Below are 22816 nucleotides of genomic sequence, written 5' to 3'. Positions count from 1 at the left end.
CACCGAATCGTGAGATGAGTGAACCGTTACACCTCTAGATATTATATATTACGTGCATTCGTCACTCTGGAAATAAAAGTTCAAGTCGAGTGCATTGCATTGTGGGGTTGTATGCAGTGTGCTCTATTTGTATACTGCATGTTTTGGCAAATGTATTAGGTCATGCGGTTGTCCATGCATACTAAAAATGTGCATACTGTGCACAGTATACATAGTGAATACTACTTTCTTTCAAAATTAGTATGTAGTAATGGTACAAATCGTATGTAGTATACCATTTCTGAACACATCTCTGCTCTGGATGGAACTGTAGATGTTTCCTCACATCGTTCTGTGTGCCTTTTCAGGTGACCCCGGCGAGCAAGCCATTCGTCAGATTTTGGATGAGGCGGGTAAAGTGGGCGAACTCTGTACTGGGAAAGAAAGGAGAGATATTGTGGGCACAGCCAAAGCGCTCGGACAGATTACTGAACAGGTCTCTGAGTTACGAGCCAGGTATGATCGCGTATGAAGACCCCAAAAACATTTGTTCTAGAGCCGTAACGATAACCTCAAAAACTGTTTTTACCACCATCACTTACTGAGTCTTAATGTGGAATTTCTTTGTTTGGCGGTTTTAGAAATACTGCATTTTAATAAATATACTTGTGTTTTTCTGATTACTTGTTGTTATTGTTAGCATCAGAGCATAGATATACAGTATTTGGTACAGGGTGATTTAGCATGTTATATTAAGTGTGTTTGTGTGTGTGCTATGCAGGGGTCAGGGAGCGAGTCCTGTGGCCATGCAGAAAGCGCAGCAGGTGTCTCAGGGTTTGGACGTTCTGACGGGGAAAGTAGAAAATGCAGCACGTAAATTAGAGGCCATGACCAGCTCAAAACAAGCCATCGCCAAGAGAATAGACGCTGCACAGGTGAGAGGATTTGTTCAGACCACTGTTGCATATCACATGAGGTGATTTACCCAGGTTTGACTATATATATATATGGGTGTTTCTTTAACTTTGGGCACTTTTAGTACTGGATTTCTAGAAAGTAAAGTCTCATTAAAATATTTTTCACTCTCCATAATTTAATTTGTCTACTAAAAATGTCCAACAGTGTCTGTTCATGCACCACAGGAGATTTATGTCATTTTTGTCATGAAAATTCCCACCACAGTGTCATTTCAGCACATCTCAAATTCTGTTTTGTGTTCTGTGCTGGAAATGACGCTGATGGAAATGACATTTTTAACGTTTTTCAAATAAAATGACCGACTCCTTTGTCTTGCTAAGGCTAATTTCATAGCTAACATTTTATGTATCCTAAATAAATTTAATGATAATAAATTAAATTATTATTTAATAAATAATTTAATATATACATCTATAATATTATATAGTAAATATAATGATTTATATATTATTAATAATAATTGTTTATATTTTATTTATTTCTAAAATAATATTTATATATTTTTTTCTGTACAAATGTAGCATAATTTGGCAAAATTACAGCTTGATTGGAAAAGACGGCCAATAAAAATCTTCTGCTCACAAGTAATATTTCCCTTGATTTTTCTCTCATATTTCATCTCAGGTATGCTCTTCACTGACACTTTTGTCCACTTGGTTATCAAGTACACTAACTGTTGGGACATGAATGTGCCTGAAGTTAAGGATATATATATTCTAAACCTAAGTTTGAGTGTGTGGTGAATCAGTCACACAAGACTGAGAACACAAGAGTCATCAAACTAAACCATGAACTGATTCGTTCAGACAACTCTCTTCCTCACTGAGTCACTTCGATGACTCACTCGCTCACTAAAGGCTGTCATGTCCTGCTTGAAATGACCTGAAAGCCATTACTGTATTATGTGATGCTTTTTAAAACAATGTTGAAAATAATGTTGAATTTATAAGGTTAGTGAAACTTAAATCATATGACAACATGTAATGGTGACTTTATACTGCCTCTTCAGAACTGGCTGGCGGACCCTCACGGAGGTCCCGAGGGTGAGGAGAACATCAAGGCTCTTCTAGGTGAGGCGAGGAAGATCACCGACCTGTGTGAAGATCCCAAAGAAAGAGAGGACATCCTGCGCAACATGGGCGAGATCGCCGCGCTCACAGCCAAACTCTCCGAGCTCAAGAAAGCGTACGTACATCTCATCATCTCGACTTTCAGTTGGGGGTTTGTGGGATTCTTGGCCACAGTCTCTGGAATATTTGCACATTTTTCCATTCCTGCCCACATGCGGTACTCCAGTATTCCATTGTTTGACTGTTCACTGTTTGATGGTAGTTAAGCAACGTTTGTTCAAAGGTTTTGCACATTATGTCAGTATATTGAAGTGCTGTGTGTGTGTTATTGACTGTGTTGCACAAATGATCTTCACATGTGTGAATGTGCAATGAAGCCGTTGAACAGATACTGAGAGAATGTATGTGTGAATGAAAGTGCTATTTGGCTGGTATCAGTTTTCTAAACTAAACGTTTCAGTTACAGTCATTAACAAATTTGCCTACTTTTGACTCTCAGTCTGGTCCACATTGCAACCTATTGTGACCAAGAACCGCCCACTTAAGGCCTGTTCACGATTTTGCGAGACAAACCTCGGACAGAAGGTCTATTCACACTGAGTCCGTAAAAAAAATGAAACTAAAAACTGTTTCACCTCTGTACAGTAGCTGGCGCTGTTGCTGTTCTAGAAACATTTATACCAGTCGCCTGCCTGCACCTTCAGCTGTTAGAGATTAATATATTGAATAAAGCATTTATTAAGCTAATTTGGCATAACTGTTTCATTACGTTCTTTCCATGGTGTTGATGCATTTTGAGGAGTGTATAATCTGTGTTCTTTATGTGAGTGAGATGAGTTAAGAGCGCTGCTGGATATTTATTTGTATGTATTTTGCCTATATTCCAAACAGACTCCCAAACCCAACTTCTGTTTTTATAATGCCTGGATAATATAACACAAGGTACAGTGATATACGTACATGTGGAGAATTCCTGGTATATATATATATATATATATATATATATATATATATGAAATATGTCGCAAAATAAAATAATATAAAAGTAAACACTATCCCACCGACTTTTCTTTATTTAAACTATTGCAGTACTTTGTTATATTATCCTTGCAATAAAAATAGCAGTGTGGTTCTGCAATTCGTTTGTCTACAGTAAAATATGGCATGTCGAGAGTTTTATGGGATTTTACTTTAAGCTTATTGGAAACAAATTTCCGAACCTAGCTGCTATTTTTAATGCCGTGAGAATATAACAGGCACAGTGATATTCATATTAATATTGTACATTAAGACAAAAACCATAAGCAGACTTTCAAAAACAGACCGGATTTATGTTTGCAGTACAAAGGTTTTATTGTTCATGAACTGCAACTATTTGGCAATCTATCAGCTGCAAGTCTAATGCCGGTGTTTGCCAGTTGATTATAGCGCCACCAACGCATTGGATTGAGCAGCTGCAAGGACTCTGGGAAAAATGGCAAAAAGCTCTTATCTCATTGGTCAGTCAGTTTACATCAGTCTGAAGGAAAAAAAACCTTCGGATTGTCGGCGGACGATTTGTCGGACCCTATGTGAATAGCACCATAGGAATGCACTGTTCCCGTTCAAAAGCTTGTACAGATCTATCAATCACACCGAGAAAACGGACTTGGTGTGAACAGGCCTTAAGTGCGGAAGTGACGCCTCCGTTTTCATTTATGCAATTTGGCAGAAGCCTTTATCCAGAATTACTTACAGTGCATTCGAGGTATCCATTCGATCAGTTTGTGTGTTTCCTGAATCGAACCCATGATTTTGGCATTGCTAGTGAATGCTCTACCAGTTGAAACCACTAACCACAATCCATTTTGATTATACGTGATTTTTAGGGGCGGGTTTATCTGAAAGTTTTCAGGCCTGGAAAGTCATGGAAAAGTCATGCAAATTACTAATGTGATAATACATTTTTGTAGCTATGCTCAGCTTTAAAATATTTCATTGGCTAGAAATAGCTCTTTGTGAGTCTTTAAAATAATTGTTAAAAATTCTTATCTAGTAATGCAAATAACTGGAAAAGTCATAAAAATGTCATGGAAATTAATTGGTCCAAAAAGTGTGGGAACCCTAAAAGTTGTTTTAATTCTAATATAAATTATACAAACAATATATACATTATATTGAATTATAATGATTAATTATATGAAATATAAATTAATATATTAATTATTCTAATTATATATATTTGATATTAATATAATGGTAACACTTTATAATAAGGTAACGTGTTAACATTATTAAAATCATTAGATTTCCTGAACTAACAATGAACAATATATTTTTTACAGTATTTATTAATCTTAGTTCATGTTCATTTAAAAAAATATATAATTGTTCATGTTAGTTCATAATGTATTAACTAATGTTAGAACATAGCAACTTATATTTTCTTTTAAAAAAAAAAATTATTTTTATATATATGTTGCAATTAACATGAACCAAGATTAATAAGTGGTGTTAAATTGTCGTTCATCGTTACTAATGTAGTTAACTAATGGTATCAAATGTAAGATACATTATAGATTGATATATATATATAGATAGATAGATAGATATACTGTAGATATAGATATAAAAATAGATACATAGGTATAGTAATAGATATAAATAGATTGATTGATTGATTGGAACAGCAGATTTTGTGTAAGTGCTTGCCTGTTTTTTATGTGATATGTATCAACCATAACCTAGAAAACTAGTCCTGTCCAAATAGAGCTTTAGTGGAACTAACATTGTGAAAGAGTGTGTTTGTTTCGATACACTGAAGTGCACATTTGTGACACTAAATCATGTACTTTCAGTTCTGTATTATTATTCAAAATTATATTTCTATCTCCTGTCATCTGTGTGTGTGTGTAGAGGTAAGGGTGATACTCCTGAGGCTCGTGCATTGGCGAAGCAGATCGCCACCGCTCTGCAGAATCTTCAGTCTAAAACCAGTAAAGCCGTAGCCAACACTCGCCCCGCTAAAGCCGCCGTTCACCTGGAGGGCAAAATCGAGCAGGCTCAGAGATGGATTGACAACCCCACCCTGGACGACAGCGGTGTCGGTGAGATTCTGGAAATTGTACATTAAAATCTAAAAATGCCCTCTGTCTGTTCACTTGTCTGGAGTTACTCATTTACATATTTCCTTCTTTTGTCGTTTGTATTTGTAGGTCAGGCAGCGATTCGTGGGCTGGTTGCCGAGGGGCGTCGTCTGGCCAATGCGTTGCCGGCATCTCAGAGGCACGACCTTCTGGGTAAATGTGAGGAGGTGGAGCATCTGATGGCGCAGTTAGCTGAGCTAGCAGCCCGCGGAGAGGGAGAAAGTCCACAAGCCCACACAATCGCTCAACAGCTACAGGATACACTTAAAGTAAGAGACACACATACAAGCAGCTATAAGTTTGTAATTATAAGAACCCATTAAATGGGCAAAATAAGAAAAAACAGGGCTTTTTTTCAAATATTTCAGTAAGTAGATATACTCGTAACGTTCACTATGCAAAACTCCCTCTGCAGTCTACCCTGAACATTTATTAAAACTAAACTTCGGGGCCTGGGTATCTCAGCGAGTATTGACGCTGACTACCACGCCTGGAGTCACGAGTTTGAATCCAGGGCGTGCTGAGTGACTCCAGCCAGGTCTCCTAAGCAACCAAATTGGCCCGGTTGCTAGGGAGGGTAGAGTCACATGGGGTAACCTCCTCGTGGTCGCCATAATGTGGTTCTCGCTCTCGGTGGGGCACGTGGTGAGTTGTGTGTGGATGCCGCGGAGAATAGCGTGAAGCCTCCACACGCGCTACGTCTCCGTGGTAACGTGCTCAACAAGCCATGTGATAAGATGTGCAGATTGACGGTCTCAGACGCAGAGGCAACTGAGAATCATCCTCCGCCACCCGGATTGAGGCGAGTCACTACACCACCACGAGGACTTAAAGCGCGTTGGGAATTGGGCATTCCAAATTGGGGAGAAAAGGGGAGAAAATTAAACAAAATCCAAAAATAAACTCCAAACGCAACTCATGCAGAAGCTGAGCATCATGGTTATGACGTCACAATCTATGGAGGACCAAATCAGCCAATATTAAAAACAAATATAAATATACATATAAATATACATATATAAAATAATAATAATCATTTTGCAAATAAATGTAAATTTTTTTTACATGATGTGGAATAAATGTGGATATATATTTACATGCATAAATAAATAAATGTTGAAATAAATGTCAAAATAAATATCTTTTTATTGTATAAAGATATAAGGAAATAAAAGTATACATACTCATATCTTATTTGTTAAAATGTATTTATTTATTTCTATGTACACTTTTTTCATTTTTTTTACATTTACTTTTTTTTTAATATCAGCAGACCTGGTCCTCCATATTTTTAATATCTAATTATATATTGATTTATATATATATATCACATAAAGAAGTCAATTCTGAATGGCGCACAACCCTGACACACATCTGTCACATTATTGCAAACAAACCTACATGAATAAATGAAAACAGAACAACAATGCATCAAGAACACTAATAATCACAGATCATGTTAAAAATCACACATGCATCCACACATACAGGAAAGAGCACCCTCTGCTGGTAAGTGAATTTCATAAAGAGCCAGAATCTAAATATGCACAGTTTTGTGGCACAGCACACCATGATGATAACATTATTATGGAGTAGATGCAAATTGTATTTACATCAAAGGTATTGTCTATAGTAATGCGTGTATGATATGGGGGTTTTTTCAGGAGCTGAAGGGTAAAATGCAGGAAACCATGACACAGGAAGTGTCAGACATCTTTAGTGACACGACCACACCCGTCAAACTATTGGCTGTGGCAGCGACAGCCCCACCGAACACGCCTAATAGAGAGGAGGTACACACACACACACACACACACACACACACACAGCAACATGTCTCTTTGTGTGACTGATAATCTATAATCTGACGGTGATGTTCAGGTGTTTGAAGAGCGGGCGGCAAACTTTGAGAATCACGCCGGGCGTCTGGGCGCTACAGCAGAGAAGGCGGCCGCCGTGGGCACTGCCAACAAGGGCACGGTGGAGGGCATCCAAACAGCGGTCAAATCTGCCCGAGAGCTCACGCCACAGGTACTACAAATATATATGTTGAAGATAATGTTTATAAAAGTTGTAATTTTTTTCCCCAGAGTTGATGCTGATTGGAAATGGTCTGACATGTAATTTGCTTCATACTGTAATGCATGTGTAATTTGTCGGGCTTAAAACAGGGTTTAAAACTTGACAATATAGTTGTATTTTTTAACATTAATTAATGCATTAGATATCATGAACTAACAATGAATATTATATTTTTTACAGCCTTAATTAATCTTTATAAATTTACAATTCATCGTTAGTTCAAGTTTGTTCATAATGCACTAAATAATGTTATACAGCTTCTAATTTTCAAAATGTATTCGGACATGTGGAAATTAACATTAACCAAGCTGTAGCTGTAAGTGCTGTAAAGCAATATTCAATGTTAGTTCATGTTAACTAATGAAGTTAACGAATACGACCTTATTGTACAGTGTTACTGTGGTGAGCAGGGCGGAGCCGAGCGGTGTCTCCAGCATGGTCTCTCTCTCTCTCTCTCTCTCTCTCTCTCTCAAACTGGCGTCTCCGGCTGCCTCTTATCTCGCTCTCCCGCTGATCAGCTGATTCAGCGCCAGCCGTGCTCCATCACGGCCCGGCCACGCCCTCCTCCTCGTCACAGTTACCTAGTTTTTAATTTTAATTTTAATTTTTAATTTTATTTTCAATTAGCTTTAGTTTAGTTTTAGGTTTATTTTCGGTGTTTTCTAGGTTCAGTTTAGTTTTATTTCAGTTTTACTTTTTTATTGCTGCCACAGTTAATGCATTAACTGATATCAATGAAACGTTTAACAGCTTCAAATTCTTTAGAGTAGCATTGTTTTATTACTTTTCTAATGGCATTTTTACATTTAAAGGTTTCAAATTTAACATGGTACTGTGTATACTAAGAAAATATAAAGGCTAAAACAAAAGTTAATAATTAATTACATTTTATTTAATATTAATTTCTATTTACATTTTTGAGTTAATTAAAATAATTTTAAAAATAACAATTAATTAATATATTTTTATTTTAGTACATTTTGGAATTATGAAAGTATTTTTAGTATTTTTAAACATGATTCCATTTTTCTTTTTCTTTCAGTAAACAAAAATATTTTCATTTAGTTTTCATTAATAATAAAAACACTGGCTCAAATGTAATATTTGAGATTGTTTATAATTACTCAAATGCATGAGATTAATTGTGATTAAATGACTGACAGACCTAATAATGTGCAATTGTTTTATCTTGCAGGTTGTTTCGGCAGCTCGAATCCTCCTCAAGAATCCTGGTAATCAGGCGGCATACGAGCACTTTGAAACCATGAAGAACCAATGGATCGACAACGTTGAGAAAATGACAGGTGAACTTAAATGATTACTCCTGCTTTGAAGTTTAAATTTGCTAAATGTAATCTGTTGTGAAATCTGTTGAAATTAAAGCAGGAAGAGTTAACTGATGTTTAAGCTGACTTTAGCCTGTTCTTTTTATTGTATCGGTCAAAAAGGCTCATGATTTATCGGATGATAGAATCATTAATTGAATTGTTCTGGAGGCCGGATTCACAAAATGTTCTTAAGAATAAAATAGTATTTTCTCATCTTTTTTTTATTAAACCACCAATATTTTTAGCTTCTTTCAAACTTCTTATTTATCCTAAAAACGTTTTTTTTTTTTTTAGTAAAATGATTTTTGTGAATTCGGCCACAGAATCGTTGGAGTGGAATCATGAAAGAGAATTGTTCAAATCCTTACGATTCTCATCCTGTTTGACTCCTAACTTTCTCTGTCTCAGGTCTGGTGGATGAAGCGATTGACACCAGGTCTTTGTTGGACGCATCAGAAGAAGCCATTAAGAAAGATCTGGATAAGTGTCAGGTAGCTATGGCCAAACATCAGCCTCAGATGCTGGTTGCCGGGGCAACCAGCATCGCCCGGCGAGCCAATCGGATCCTGCTGGTGGCGAAACGAGAGGTGGAGAACTCAGAGGACCCGAAGTTCAGAGAAACTGTGAAAGCGGCTTCAGACGAGCTCAGCAGAACCATCTCACCAATGGTCATGGACGCCAAGGCCGTGGCTGGCAACATACAGGACCAGGGTGAGACACTCGCACAGAAAGAAAAAAATATTTCACTTCATACCTGCAGAATAAGCTGCAATCTGGACCAGATTTTTTGCATTATGTTTTGTATATTTCTGTCTCTGTCGGCAGGTCTTCAGAAGGGTTTCCTGGACTCTGGTTTTAAGATTCTGAGTGCCGTGGCTAAAGTCAGAGAGGCGTTTCACCCACAGGAGCCGGACTTCCCCCCTCCACCTCCAGACCTGGAGCAGCTGCAGGTCAGTGTCACTCAAGATTACTGCAGACAGAAGCAGCATCCAAACTCATGCAGTCAAGAGTATATACTGCATTATTTAAAAGTTCAACACAAACATAAGTATTTAAAAAGATTACTATGTGAAAATGGTTAACTAATAATCCACACAAAACGTTTTTTTTTAAATGTACAACAAAAATAATTTACAAAATGATTCGTAACAATATTTGAATTATTTACAACACAAATTATTAATAATTTTACAACTAATTATTACAGAATAATTTACAACACAAATAATAATTAACAAAAAATATTTTAGAAATTAAAAAAATTACAAAGCAATAAAAATAAGTTAAAAAAATATTTTAAACATTATGCAAAAAATTTGCAACACTAAAATAATTAGTAATTTACAAAAAAAAAATACATAATTTATATTTAAAAATGTACAATGCGACAATTATTAATATTTTTCATAAACATTAAAAAAATTATTATACAATTATTTGCAACACAAAAATAATTAGTAATTTACAAAAAATATATATAATTTATATTTAAAAATGTACAATGCGAAAATTATTAATTAATAATTTTCATAAACATTAAAACAATTATTATACAATTATTTGCAACACAAAAATAATTAATAATTTACAAAAAAAATATTAAAACAATATTTACAATGCAGAAATAATTTACTCTGGTTTTGTTAAACAAGTACAATGCATACACAAGTAACAAATTTGTATATATAGCACTTAAAGTTAGAAAAGAACTGCTCAACTTGCAGTTCTATGCCATTTATTTTTATTTTTTTTATTCAGTGTTTTGAACGTGACGTTTTCTCAGCTCCCAAGGCATTATGGGATAGTACAGTGTCCAGTAGATGCGTACTTCAGAATCTCACCGGATGTACTAGGCCACCTGGGTACTTCACACCTACTGTTTTATTAATTCTGAGGATTCAGACACTCATTTGACATAATACTTTTACCATTCTACTGTACCTAGTAGGGATGTGTGCAGATTTGGATGCTGGGAATGTTCCCTTTAATTTTTGTTCTTGCTTAAGTTAAACCCTGTTGAGTTAAATGTGGCAGCCCCTTCAGTCACTTGAGCAGAAACATATGATTTTATATTAATTTTGATTAGATGAAAATTGCTATACTAAAATATTTAATGAATTTGCATTATTGATTATACATTTATCATATAAATAATGAGTATGCCATCTGCATATTTTGCCCATTTTTACTCTACCTGCACAGCAACAACACTGACAGTGTTTTGATGGTTCTCATTTAGATAAACGACAATGCCGCTCCCCCAAAACCGCCCCTGCCGGAGGGTGAAGTGCCCCCTCCCCGACCCCCACCGCCTGAGGAGAAGGATGAGGAGTTCCCAGAGCAGCAAGCCGGAGAGATGGTCAGCGAACCCATGATGGTGGCCGCCCGACAGCTGCACGACGAGGCCAGGAAGTGGTCCAGCAAGGTCAGTGGTCTCGTCGAGTTTCCCTGCTGGGTTATGAGTATGCGCATACGTGCAGGTTGTTAATCTCTGGGTGCTGACTTCCTGCAGGGTAACGACATCATTGGCGCTGCTAAGCGCATGGCTCTGTTGATGGCGGAGATGTCTCGACTGGTGCGGGGTGGCAGCGGAAATAAAAGAGCGCTCATCCAGTGTGCCAAAGACATCGCCAAAGCCTCTGATGAGGTCACACGCCTTGCCAAAGAAGTCGCCAAGCAGTGTACAGACAAACGCATCAGAACCAACCTGCTGCAGGTGCACACACAGCATTCACTCTACATTTACATTTATGCATTTGTCAGCTTACTTTGTTTTCAAGCTACGGTTGCATGATTATGATGCATCATAATTGACGATTTTTTCCTTTGATATTGTAATTGCGATTATTTGTTTCGATTTAATATAATTTACATTAAATTACTTATTTTGTGTGGGGCAGTTGCATGCAATTTTCTTTATGTAGGCTATGCATCAAAACAACTTGAGAACTGTGTTCCTGGATTGCTTTAATATTTTAATTGCATGTAAAGCAAAACGTTTTAGGCAGCTGTAGGCTAGTTGTAATCATGATTATTTTTCGATGGAAAGTCAAGAGGTATAAATTCAAGATTGTCTCAGATGGGATTCAAACACAAACTCTTGAGGTCTAGCCCGTTGCTACACATGCCGCGCCACGCAGTTGACAGGTGAATACAATGCCCAAGAGGTAAAACAAGATGAGAGTCGTCAGGAAAATGTTTTAGTTAGCATGCTAACCGATTAGCATGCTATGCTAATGTAGCCTATGAATAGCATGATAACCGATTAGCTTGAAAAAAAAAAAATACCCATATGGTTACCCTGCTAACATGATTAGCATGTGGTTAGCATGCTAACCGATTAGCCTCTTAGGATAGAATTGATTGAATTCAGTAAGGCATATCTCGGTAATGGTTGTGAAAATCAGAATTCTTTTCAGTCACTTCTATGCGGCTTGGTCTGAAGATCATCTGAGCTAATGTTTGTGAAGATTGGACAGAATTAAAATAAGTGGGGAAAAAATTTTGCGAAAAAAAAAAAATATATAGAGATATGGTAATCACCATTGGGGTAATACTGGAATCTGCGTAACACAAGGAAAATAAAGAGACCAAGACAACAACTTTTGGACAGTTTTTTTCAAAAGGGCATATTTATATAATGTAGTATTTCTTTTGAACTATAGGTGGCACTGTCTCCTAACTGTTCATGTACCTTCAGGACATGGAGTCGATGACGCATGCCAATTTTTGTTTAAATCCGGTAAAACGTTCAAAAGCTGCATCACCTTATGTTAAAATGCAAAATGTCAGGCGATATTGTCGGTCATGGTATCATATAAAAATCCACATCATTGGATTCCTTATGACCCAAGGAATCCAAAAACATGATTTTAGGACAACCCTCACAGAAATCGAGAGTTCTGGCAAACTTTCTGCAAATTGATGCAAATTCGCCACTCATTATTTTCACATGCAAATGAGCTTTGCAGCAATCTCTTCATTGTCGCCAAAGGTTTGCTGCAGGTTCACCACTACTGGTGAAGAGCTGTAAACGTCTGGCAAACATTTGCAGCGAATCGCAAGCTTATTTGCATGTGAAAATAATGAGCGGGAAATCTGCGGAAAGTTTGCAGCAAGTTTGTCAGAACTGTTCAAAAGTTAAGGGCAAAAATGGCCATTTTTGACATTTCTTGACCCGTAGGTGTCACCAAACCTGGCATGGACTCTCAGATCATGGTCCTAATGAAGCATACCAAGTTTCGTTTCGATAGACCAAAGCATTGCCAAAATACAGCCTCACTCCCTGTTAAGTGTAAGCGTCAAGTTTGCAATGGTGTCACTTTTAAACTAATGAAATCAAAAAAATGTAAAAAAAATTTAAATCAAAATTCTGCTCAGTTGTTGCTATGCGGCTTGGTCTGAAGGTCATCTGCGCCATTTTTTTTTTTTGTAGGAGTAGCTGTAATGGGAGGAGTTTTAATTTTAGGGGCCCATTCTAATCATCATGAGTAGAGTAATCATGGAAAAATATGTTTCTAGACCAAACCATTCAAAAGTTTGGAGCAAAAGAAAAGTGCTTTTTTCAACTAGTGGTAGAGCTATAGACTTTGGCCTAGAGACTCCAAACTTGGTCAGGGTGCTGTTCTTACCTACCCTTATTAGTGTACCAAATTTCATAATGTTCCTATGTACACTTCATATAGCTGTCATAGACTCACATGACAGAGGAATAAGGAGAAGTAAAAGAAAACTTCCCCAATAAGAAAAGCTACAAACACAGTAAGACGCCCCTTTTGGGCCTTGGCCCCTTTAATAATAGTAATTAACATTCTGCTGTTTCCCAAAATAAATTGTTTGAATGGAAAGACAACTCATCACAGCTAAAATGGGCCAAAAAGTGATCTGAGGCCAGAAACAGCAAGAACACAACAAGATCTGTTTTTTGGTTTTTTTTGGTCCACTTAAATGGGGTCTGAGATTTGGTTCTTTTTTTAAATTTTTTTTTTTAAAAGCACAACTTTGTAAAATCTCTGTCTTTTTGTAGGTGTGTGAGAGAATTCCTACCATCAGCACACAGTTGAAGATCCTCTCCACTGTGAAGGCCACCATGTTGGGACGCACCAATATCAGCGAGGAGGAATCAGAGCAGGTCAGTTCTTTCACTTGTTGGATTGTTGCGAAAGACGAACTCTTTTCCAAATCCGCTTAATAGCTTGCAAGCATCCCAAATCTATGGTTCTCTCTTGTAGGCGACTGAGATGTTGGTCCATAATGCTCAGAACCTGATGCAGTCCGTGAAGGAGACGGTGAGAGAAGCCGAAGCTGCGTCCATCAAGATCCGCACAGATGCCGGATTCACCCTGCATTGGGTCCGTAAGACACCATGGTACCAGTGAGGAGCAGAACCAGTACAAATATACCAGCGTGTACTTGGAGAAACAGTTCAGTCCAGGTCCTAAATGTCATTGCAGACTTGACGTCCACCTCGTATTGGGGTGACCAAACTATTCCATATCAAACCCGTTGTTCTTGAGGATGTTAATGAGTGTAAAATAAGGGATGATTCAATTAAACCATAATGTGGTCAGTTCATTTTGTAAATTGTGGAGAATGATTTATTTTGTTTTGATAGATCCCGGTTGGATATTTTTTGAGGAGAAAATTAATCCTGATATTTTCCGAAGGTCATTATTTTCATTATTTCTCAGATATTTTTACAGAAACCATCTGTGGGTGCATTTTGAAGCCATTTGATTTTCTTAGATGCTGCTTAAAATCTAATTTTCGTATTCTTATTTTCACCTGCCTTTTTTCACTCTTTGAATGTATTTTTACATTTCATCACCACACACACACAAAGACTTATCTTAATATTTTGTCTTCACTTGCACAGAAACAGAAGCACAGATGTTGATATTGTACAATCCTCACTGATTATACGAGATAATGTGCTTTTTGATGCAAAGTGCTTGTGAAAACGGCAAAGAATCATCTTTATTATAAGCATTTTTCCTATAAAAACATCTAAACATCTTTTAATCAAGATGAATTACTTGAGAAGCAACATTGTGCAACATAAGACTTATTTTTTTCACCCTGTGGGCAAATAGTTTTTTCTTATTTTAAGCATAACCCTCACAAATTGTACCATCTTACACAATTTTGCTTCTCGCATAAATGTATTTTGTTTTAAGGATGTTTCAATGTTTTCACTGAATAATAAGACACAAATACTGATTCTAAAAATCAATGTCGCCAAAGGTATACAGTTTAGTTGTTGTTTACCTGTCATCCAGTGTGTAATTTATCAACGGACCGTCCAAAGTATCATTCTGGGATGACACTCCGAACTGAATTGAAGAGGTAATCAAACCCACAACCTGGTGCTTCATGTGTACCTGTGAACTATGCAAACCAAATCATTATATAACCACAACAACACACATACACACACTGCTGTCCACGTATTTCCACTAAAGACTTCACTGATGCACTACAGATTATACACTCAAGAATATTTATATGAGTGAAAGTATGCTCTTTGCACATATTTTCCTTTTATAATACTGAGGAGACCAGCAGTTTTAATGTAAATAATGTGTTTGTCTCAACAGACAGCCTGTAAGACCTTTGTGCCTTGTCATAATAAAAGAACTAATAAGCAACTGTATCGTCTGTGTGGGAGTATATTTATTTCTTTTTCTTTAAAAGGCCCCTTTTATTATGCATTATGTGCTGTTTGAGTTTTTAAAAAGGCCAATCAAATGAGAAATGTAGCATGGCAAATGTTCCACCAAAATATACAGTTGTGCTCAAAAGTTTGCATACCCTTGGAGAATTGGTAATATATGTAAGATTTTTAAAGAAAACATGAGTGAGCAGGCAAAACACATTTCTTTGATTTCTTATGGGATTCATATTCAACTGTAGGTTATAACAGAATGACACAATCATAAAACAAAACATGGCAACAAAGAAAAAAATGAAATGACCCCTGTTCAAAAGTCTGCATACCCTTAGTTCTTAATACTGTGTATTGCCCCCTTTAGCATCAATGACAGCGTGCAGTCTTTTGTAATAGTTGTCTATGAGGCCCCAAATTCTTGCAGGTGGTATAGCTGCCCATTCGTCTTGGCAAAATGCCTCCAGGTCATGCAAAGTCTTTGGTCGTCTTGCATGAACCACACGTTTGAGATCTCCCCAGAGTGGCTCGATGATATTAAGGTCAGGAGACTGTGATGGCCACTCCAGAACCTTCACCTTTTTCTGCTGTAACCACTGGAGGGTCATTGTCGTGCTGGAAAGTCCAAGAGCGTCCCATGCGCAGCTTTCGTGCAGAAGAATGCAAATTGTCTGCCAGTATTTTCTGATAACATTCTGCATTCATCTTACCATCAATTTTCACAAGATTCCCCATGCCTTTAGAGCTCACACACCCCCCAAACATCAGTGAGCCACCACCATGCTTCACAGTGGGGATGGTATTCTTTTCACTATAGGCCTTGTTGACCCCTCTCCAAATATAGCGCTTATGGTTGTGAACATAAAGCTCTATTTTGGTCTCGTCACTCCAAATTACAGTGTGCCAGAAGCTGTGAGGCATGTCAAGGTGTTGTTGGGCATATTGTAACCGGGCTTTTTTGTGGCATTGGCGCAGTAAAGGCTTCTTTCTGGCAGCTCGACCATGCAGCTCATTTTTGTTCAAGTATCGTCGTATTGTGCTCCTTGAAACAACCACACCGTCTTTTTCCAGAGCAGCCTGTATTTCTCCTGAGGTTACCTGTGGGCTTTTCTTTGTATCCTGAACAATTCTTCTGGCATTTGTGGCTGAAATCTTTCTTGGTCTACCTGACCTTGGCTTGGTATCAAGAGATCCCTGAATTTTCCACTTCTTAATAAGTGATTGATAGATTTATAAAGTTCCATTACCTTGTTACGCAGGTCTTTTGACAGTTCTTTTCTGCTCCCCATGGCTCAGTATCTAGCCTGCGCAGTGCATCCACGGGAGAGCTAACAAACTCATTGACTATTTATACACAGACACTAATTGCAATTTAAAAAGCCACAGGTGTGGGAAATTAACCTTTAATTGCCATTTAAACCTGTGTGTGTCACCTTGTGTGTCTGTAACAAGGCCAAACATTCAAGGGTATGTAAACTTTTGCTCAGGGCCATTTGGATGATTTCTGTTATCATTATGATTTAAAAAGGAGCCAAACAACTATGTGATAATAAATGGCTTCATATGATCACTATCCTTAAATAAAAGGACTGTTTTTTCAAGTCATATTTTCAAAATCAATGCCAAAATGTAACATTTCTGCCAGGGTATGCAAACTTTTGAGCACAACTGTAGTTACAACAAATGTTTCTACATTTGGAACATCAAATAGCCTACTGCAAAACATCACGGAATTCATCCATTGAATTGCTAATAGGTTGAATGACACAAATGGTTACATCACTGTCATCCAATACTAGATTAGAATGAACTTCATGCTGAAAGAATGTAAGAATAAACACACAATGATGTACCAGTTACCAGTTGTCCCACTTTACCTGCATTCACTCTATTTGTGCTGTTGGTCTCCCACCAGAAATGATGTCACTTCCTGAATAGAAATTAATTGCCAATTAAAAGATTATTGCCAGTAGAACATGTTTTATGTGAAACATTTCAATTAAGGAAAGGAAAAACTAAGAGAAACACCTGGAATGTTTCTTTATAAATTGCTGGTTTATCATTTTAGATGTTAGTGCAGTTTAAAATTGTATCCAGTATATGAAAGAAATATTCTGGATTCAACACAAGTTAAGCTTATCGACAGCAGTTGTGACATAATGTTGATTCCAGCAGGAAATAATGTCAACTCGTTCCTTGTTTATTTTTATTTTTTATTATTAATATTATTATTATTATTTTAATCGTGGTTAGCTACAGTGAGGCAATTACAATGGAAGTGAATGGGGCCAGTTCATAAACATTAAAACACACTTTTTCAAAAATATAGCCACAAGACGTAAACATTAAATACGTGTAATAAAATCAGTTATTTTACCGCCTTTAACGCGTTTACCAGATTACAAGGTTTACCTGGTATTTTACAGCTCCATGGGTTTAACGGCGTGTCGTCATGCCCAGTGTTGGGTGTAATGCATTACTAAGTAATTATTTACTGTAATTACATTACTTTTTCCTTGAAAAAACTAAAGTAAGGGATTACTCTTAATTTTTCAGTGATTTAATTACTTCTGATGTAATTGCTTTAAATACTGTATAGACTATAGAACAATTCTATATAAAACAATAGTGAATTTAAATGTATTTATTAATTTAACGCTGCCCTTTTAATTCTTTGGCCAGTTTAAGAATAATTTATGTGATTTTATATGATTTATTTGAAAGAAATAAAAGAACACTTTCATGTCTATCCTTGTGTTTTTCATCTGGTTGAGGTTGATCGGGATTTTAGAAAGTAACTAGTAATAATGCAATTACTTTTCAGACAGAGTAATTAGTACAGTAATCTAATTACACTGTAGAAGATGTAATTAGTAGTTAGTAATTAATAACGTACTTTTTTAGAGTAACTTGCCCTAAACCGGTCATGGCAACAAGATTGTAAAATTGGATGTAACTTTACACAGAAAAGATTAGTGAGCAATTATATCACACTAAAATAACATTAACCCACATTTTGTGTATGTCCAGAGATTATTTAGCAGAGACGGGCCACTTCTATTCAAATGAATGGGAGAAACTGGAAAGCCCAACGGATGTAGAAAGGAAGTCAAATGTAGAAGCTGCACTGGCATGACTGGAAATAGCCTCCCGAGAGCGTTCCAAAGATGCCCAACAGTGGATGACTTTTGAAACAGTGAGTATTTTAACGTTTACGGATTGACCCCATTGACTTCCATTGCAAGTGACTCACTGTAACCCAGATTAAAGTTTTTGCGGTAATCAAGATCCACATTACTTCTGATTCAGCATAACTTGTATTGAACCCAGAATATTACTTTAAGATGTTGGTGACGTGGAAATGTATAGGAAAGAACCTAGTAATGTGACTGATTGATTGATTGATTGATTGATTGATTGATTGATTGATTGTGGAACGGGCAGGCTGCTTGTGGTCTGTTATTGTCTAAATATCCGGAAGATGTCGGTGTGTGACTGTACTGGTGTCTCTCATGTGGAAAAACACACTGACAGCAAGCACAAACTGAGGTAAACAGTACATTGTTTACAAATGCTTTGAGAGAATTTCACGATGTGCATCTGCAAATCATATCGAGCTTAGGTAAGAAAACAACTGCGACTTCACAGCCAGAAGAGGATGTTTTGATTTCTTAACATGTCCGCAAAGAAGTATCCTTCACATCTGATGCATGCCACTATCAGCAAACAGACACATCATATGCAATGATATACTGAATATATATATGATCATATGCAATTTTTTATATATATATATATATATATATATATATATATATATATACATATATACACACACACACACATATATATATATATATATATACAGTATATATACACACATACATATATATATATACATATACATACTGTATATATATATATATATATATATATATATATATATATATATATATATATAGATGTGTGTGTGTGTATATATAAATATATAATGTGTGTGTGTGTGTGTGTGTGCAAACTGTAGTCTGTTTTTTTATGGCAGTTTTGGAGCAGTGGCTTCTTCCTTGCTGAGCAGCCTTTCAGGTTATGTCAATATAGGACTCGTTTTACTGTGGATATAGATACTTGTCTACCTGTTTCCTCCAGCATCTTCACAAGGTCCTTTGCTGTTGTTCTGGGATTGATTTGCACTTTTCGCACCAAACTATGTTCATCTCTAGGAGACAGTCTCCTTCCTGAGCGGTATGATGGCTATGTGGTCCCATGGTGTTTATACTTGCGTACTATTGTTTGTACAGATGAACATGGTACTTTCAGGCGTTTGGAAATTGCTCCCAAGGATGAACCAGACTTGTGGAGGTCCACAATTTTCCCATGATGTCAAGCAAAGAGGCACTGAGTTTGAAGGTAGGCCTTAAAATACATCCACAGGTATACCTCCAATTCAGTACTCCTCCTATCAGAAGCTAATTGGCTAATATCCTAAAGGCTTGACATAATTTTCTGGAATTTTCCATGCTGCTTACTGTTAACTCAGTGTATGTAAACTTCTGACCCCCTGGAATTGTGATATAGTCAAAGTGAAACAATCTGTCTGTAAACAATTGTTGGAAAAATTACTCGTGTCGTGCACAAAGTAGATGTCCTAAACGACATGCCAAAACTATAGTTTGCTAATATTAAATATGTGGAGTGGTTAAAAATGAGTTTTAATGACTTCAACCTAAGTGTATGTAAACTTCTGACTTCAACTATATGTGTGTGTATATATATATATATATTTGGATTCACTATTTATAGGCATGTATTTGAGTAAAATTAACATTTTGTTTTATTCTATTAAGTACTGACAGCATTTCTCCCAAATTACACATAAAAATATTGTCATTTAGAGCATTAATTTGCAGAAAATGACAACTGGTCAAAATAACAAAAATGATGCCGTGTTTTCAGACCTTGAATAATGCAAAGAAAACAAGTTCATATAAATTTGTAAACAATACAATACTAATGTTTTAACTTAGGAAGAGTTCGGAAATCAATATTTGGTGGAGTAACCCACAGCTTTCATGTGTCTTGGCATGCTCTCTACCAGTCTTTCACATTACTGTTGGGTGACTTTATGCCACTCCTGGTGCAAAAATTCAAGCATCTCGTTTAAGGGAAGTTTAATAGGCACTGAATTGGCAAAATATCATTTAAAGTCAATAATATAATGTTACATGCTCATTCCTATTTCTTTTTTTTTTTTTTTTCACTGTCACGTGACCATGGTGACGTGCAGGCTGTTTCCAGAGCATGCGCACACAGACTGTAGCAGGATTGTTGGATTTTCCTTCTGGAATCGGATTAAATGTAATTAAATATGTGTAGTAGGTCCACTGGTGAAACTGAATTAAACAATGATTTTAATTGGCAGTAATGAGAACAAGTCTGCTCATATAAATTTTAATTGGATGGAACATGCTAAAGTTGAGGATCTCTTTTAATAAACTGTGGCTTTTCCTCACTATTATTCCTGTACTTTTGTGTTGTGTCTGTTTATTATTTTTATTTTTTGTTTTTTTAAGCATTTGTGAAGATGGTTATTTCAGGGCCAAGTTTTCAGAGTAATGGATCATTAATAAATGTTTAATTAGGCATATACAGTTTTCACTTTAGATTAGATCATGCAAAATGCATAGTTAGCAATTAGTCAATGCTTTATTACGACCTATATATTAAGTAATAATTGCTTTATTAGTAGGTGTTACTGAAACATTAACAAATGCATTGATTACGTTTAAATGTAAATCCAGTTAATTACATATATAATTGTTTTATTTACCATGAATTCATGCCTTGTTCATGTTTAAAAAAAAAAAAAAAGCATAATCAAACTGCCTATAAATGAACTTATTAAACAAAAATAAATAATTTACTACAGTGAATATAAACAAATAACAAACTATTTGTATGTAGCTTATTAATGTAGGAACAATAGTTTATAAATGATCAATTGACTATAAACTGATGCTTTACAAATACTTTATACCGCTTGTGGTTATTAATAAGTGTTACCCCATTTTCATTTTAAAACTCTGTTTTCAGGTTCCTAACGTCATCATTTTCCAAAGTATGCGATAATAGAGAGCGTTTTCGAAATGCTTCATTTTCGGTGAAAGAAAACGGCATTCTAGTGGGGATGAGAGGCGTAGACGTAGCAAAATTAATGCATTTTCAAACACAAAACCTAAAACAGCGTTTTCCTTCGCCTCTGCATTACTACTTACCTTAGGAATCAATGCTATTATGAAACTGAAAATGAATTGGTGTGGATGTGGCCTAATACACTTTCGGTTGAAAACGCATTGATTTTGCTACATTACGCCATTCACACTGGAAAGATGTTTTCCTCTACTGAACTGCATACTTTGGCAAACAATGTTAGGAAACTGAAAACGGATATGGCCCTAGTGAGCTGCCTTCATAGGCAGCATTATAAGGCATCAAAGATGCTGCAAGGCTGTTATGCTGCCTTCTGAGATACCTTGTTTTTGGCCAAATTCTAAGGAGGCATGGCATGTGTCCAACACGGAAAAGGCAATCTAATGATGCATTGCAACAAACCAAGTGAAAAAAATCCAACCAAGATGACAGAGGAAGTGAGAGAAATGTCAATTATAAATATAATTCATTCAATATTGTAAAGTAGCATTTCAAATCGGTCACGTATGTGGTTCCCTTTCAATGCTGCCTATGTAAACTATTGACAGCAAAGCAGATACTGTAAGTTTGGAAACAGGTCCTTAGATTGACAGTAGCAGTGGACTCACTCGTTTCCAGTGTAGACGTTGGGCCAGACCTCATTGACATGTGTGTAGCCCACACTGCCGCGGTTGAGGCGTTTCTCAAGTTCATAGCCGTTTGATGTGACATATTCCTCTTTAACTTCAGAAACCTCTGTCTTCATTACAAACTTTCTCTGAGAGCTCATCGTCAACAAATCATTGGTTTAAAACAGTCTGAGAGGGTGAACACAAAACCCCAAGGGTTACATTCAGATGAGCTCCATCAGGCTGGATATACAACAATGTCTCGTTTCATATCACTAAACCACTGACTGATGTTTTATGATCCTGAGAAGTCGTTGTATTGCTGTCTGACTCACCAGATGTCTCCTGAATTTGGTTTAGTCTTCAGTATCTCTAGTTCTCTGTGTTCTTCAGTTCAGGTTTGGATCGAGAGTAGTTGAGAGTCGACTGCTTTGGTCTGACTGATGGTGAGTGTTGAATTCTGGGTTATTTTTAGAGCTCTATTCATTTACATTAATGCATATGGCAGACGCTTTTCTCCAAAGTGACTTACAGTGCACTTATAACAGGGACAATCCCCCTGGAGCAACCTGGAGTTAAGTGTCTTGCTCAAGGACACAATGGTGGTGGCTTTGGGGATCAAACCGGCAGCCTTCTGCTTACCAGTTCTGTGCTTTAGCCCACTATGCCACCACTCCACCACTCCACTATTCCTCATCTGTCAGACACACGCATGGCACCAAGGGCTGAACCCCCAAAGCACACACTTGCACTCCCTTCACAGCATTAGTATGGG

General features: G+C 36.7%; 1 protein-coding gene across 1 annotated transcript in view; it reads left to right on the top strand.

The window, feature by feature from the left end:
• Window positions 1-15214, top strand: part of LOC127427056 (vinculin) — a 56142-nt gene extending 40928 nt beyond the window's left edge. The window contains exons 8-21 of the mRNA XM_051674383.1: window positions 348-495; window positions 761-914; window positions 1967-2142; window positions 4923-5113; window positions 5222-5421; window positions 6817-6945; window positions 7034-7183; window positions 8430-8538; window positions 8971-9273; window positions 9388-9512; window positions 10802-10987; window positions 11075-11278; window positions 13589-13693; window positions 13794-15214. Coding sequence (XP_051530343.1) covers window positions 348-495; window positions 761-914; window positions 1967-2142; window positions 4923-5113; window positions 5222-5421; window positions 6817-6945; window positions 7034-7183; window positions 8430-8538; window positions 8971-9273; window positions 9388-9512; window positions 10802-10987; window positions 11075-11278; window positions 13589-13693; window positions 13794-13940 — 2327 coding nt within the window. The 3' untranslated portion in view covers window positions 13941-15214. The remainder of the gene's footprint in view (window positions 1-347; window positions 496-760; window positions 915-1966; window positions 2143-4922; window positions 5114-5221; window positions 5422-6816; window positions 6946-7033; window positions 7184-8429; window positions 8539-8970; window positions 9274-9387; window positions 9513-10801; window positions 10988-11074; window positions 11279-13588; window positions 13694-13793) is intronic.
• The last annotated feature ends 7602 nt before the right edge of the window (window positions 15215-22816 follow it).

This window comes from Myxocyprinus asiaticus, chromosome 36 (assembly GCF_019703515.2).
Source record: "Myxocyprinus asiaticus isolate MX2 ecotype Aquarium Trade chromosome 36, UBuf_Myxa_2, whole genome shotgun sequence".
NCBI lineage: Eukaryota > Metazoa > Chordata > Actinopteri > Cypriniformes > Catostomidae > Myxocyprinus > Myxocyprinus asiaticus.
Note: the sequence above shows the minus strand (reverse complement) of the source record. Positions and strands in the feature narration are given on the sequence as shown.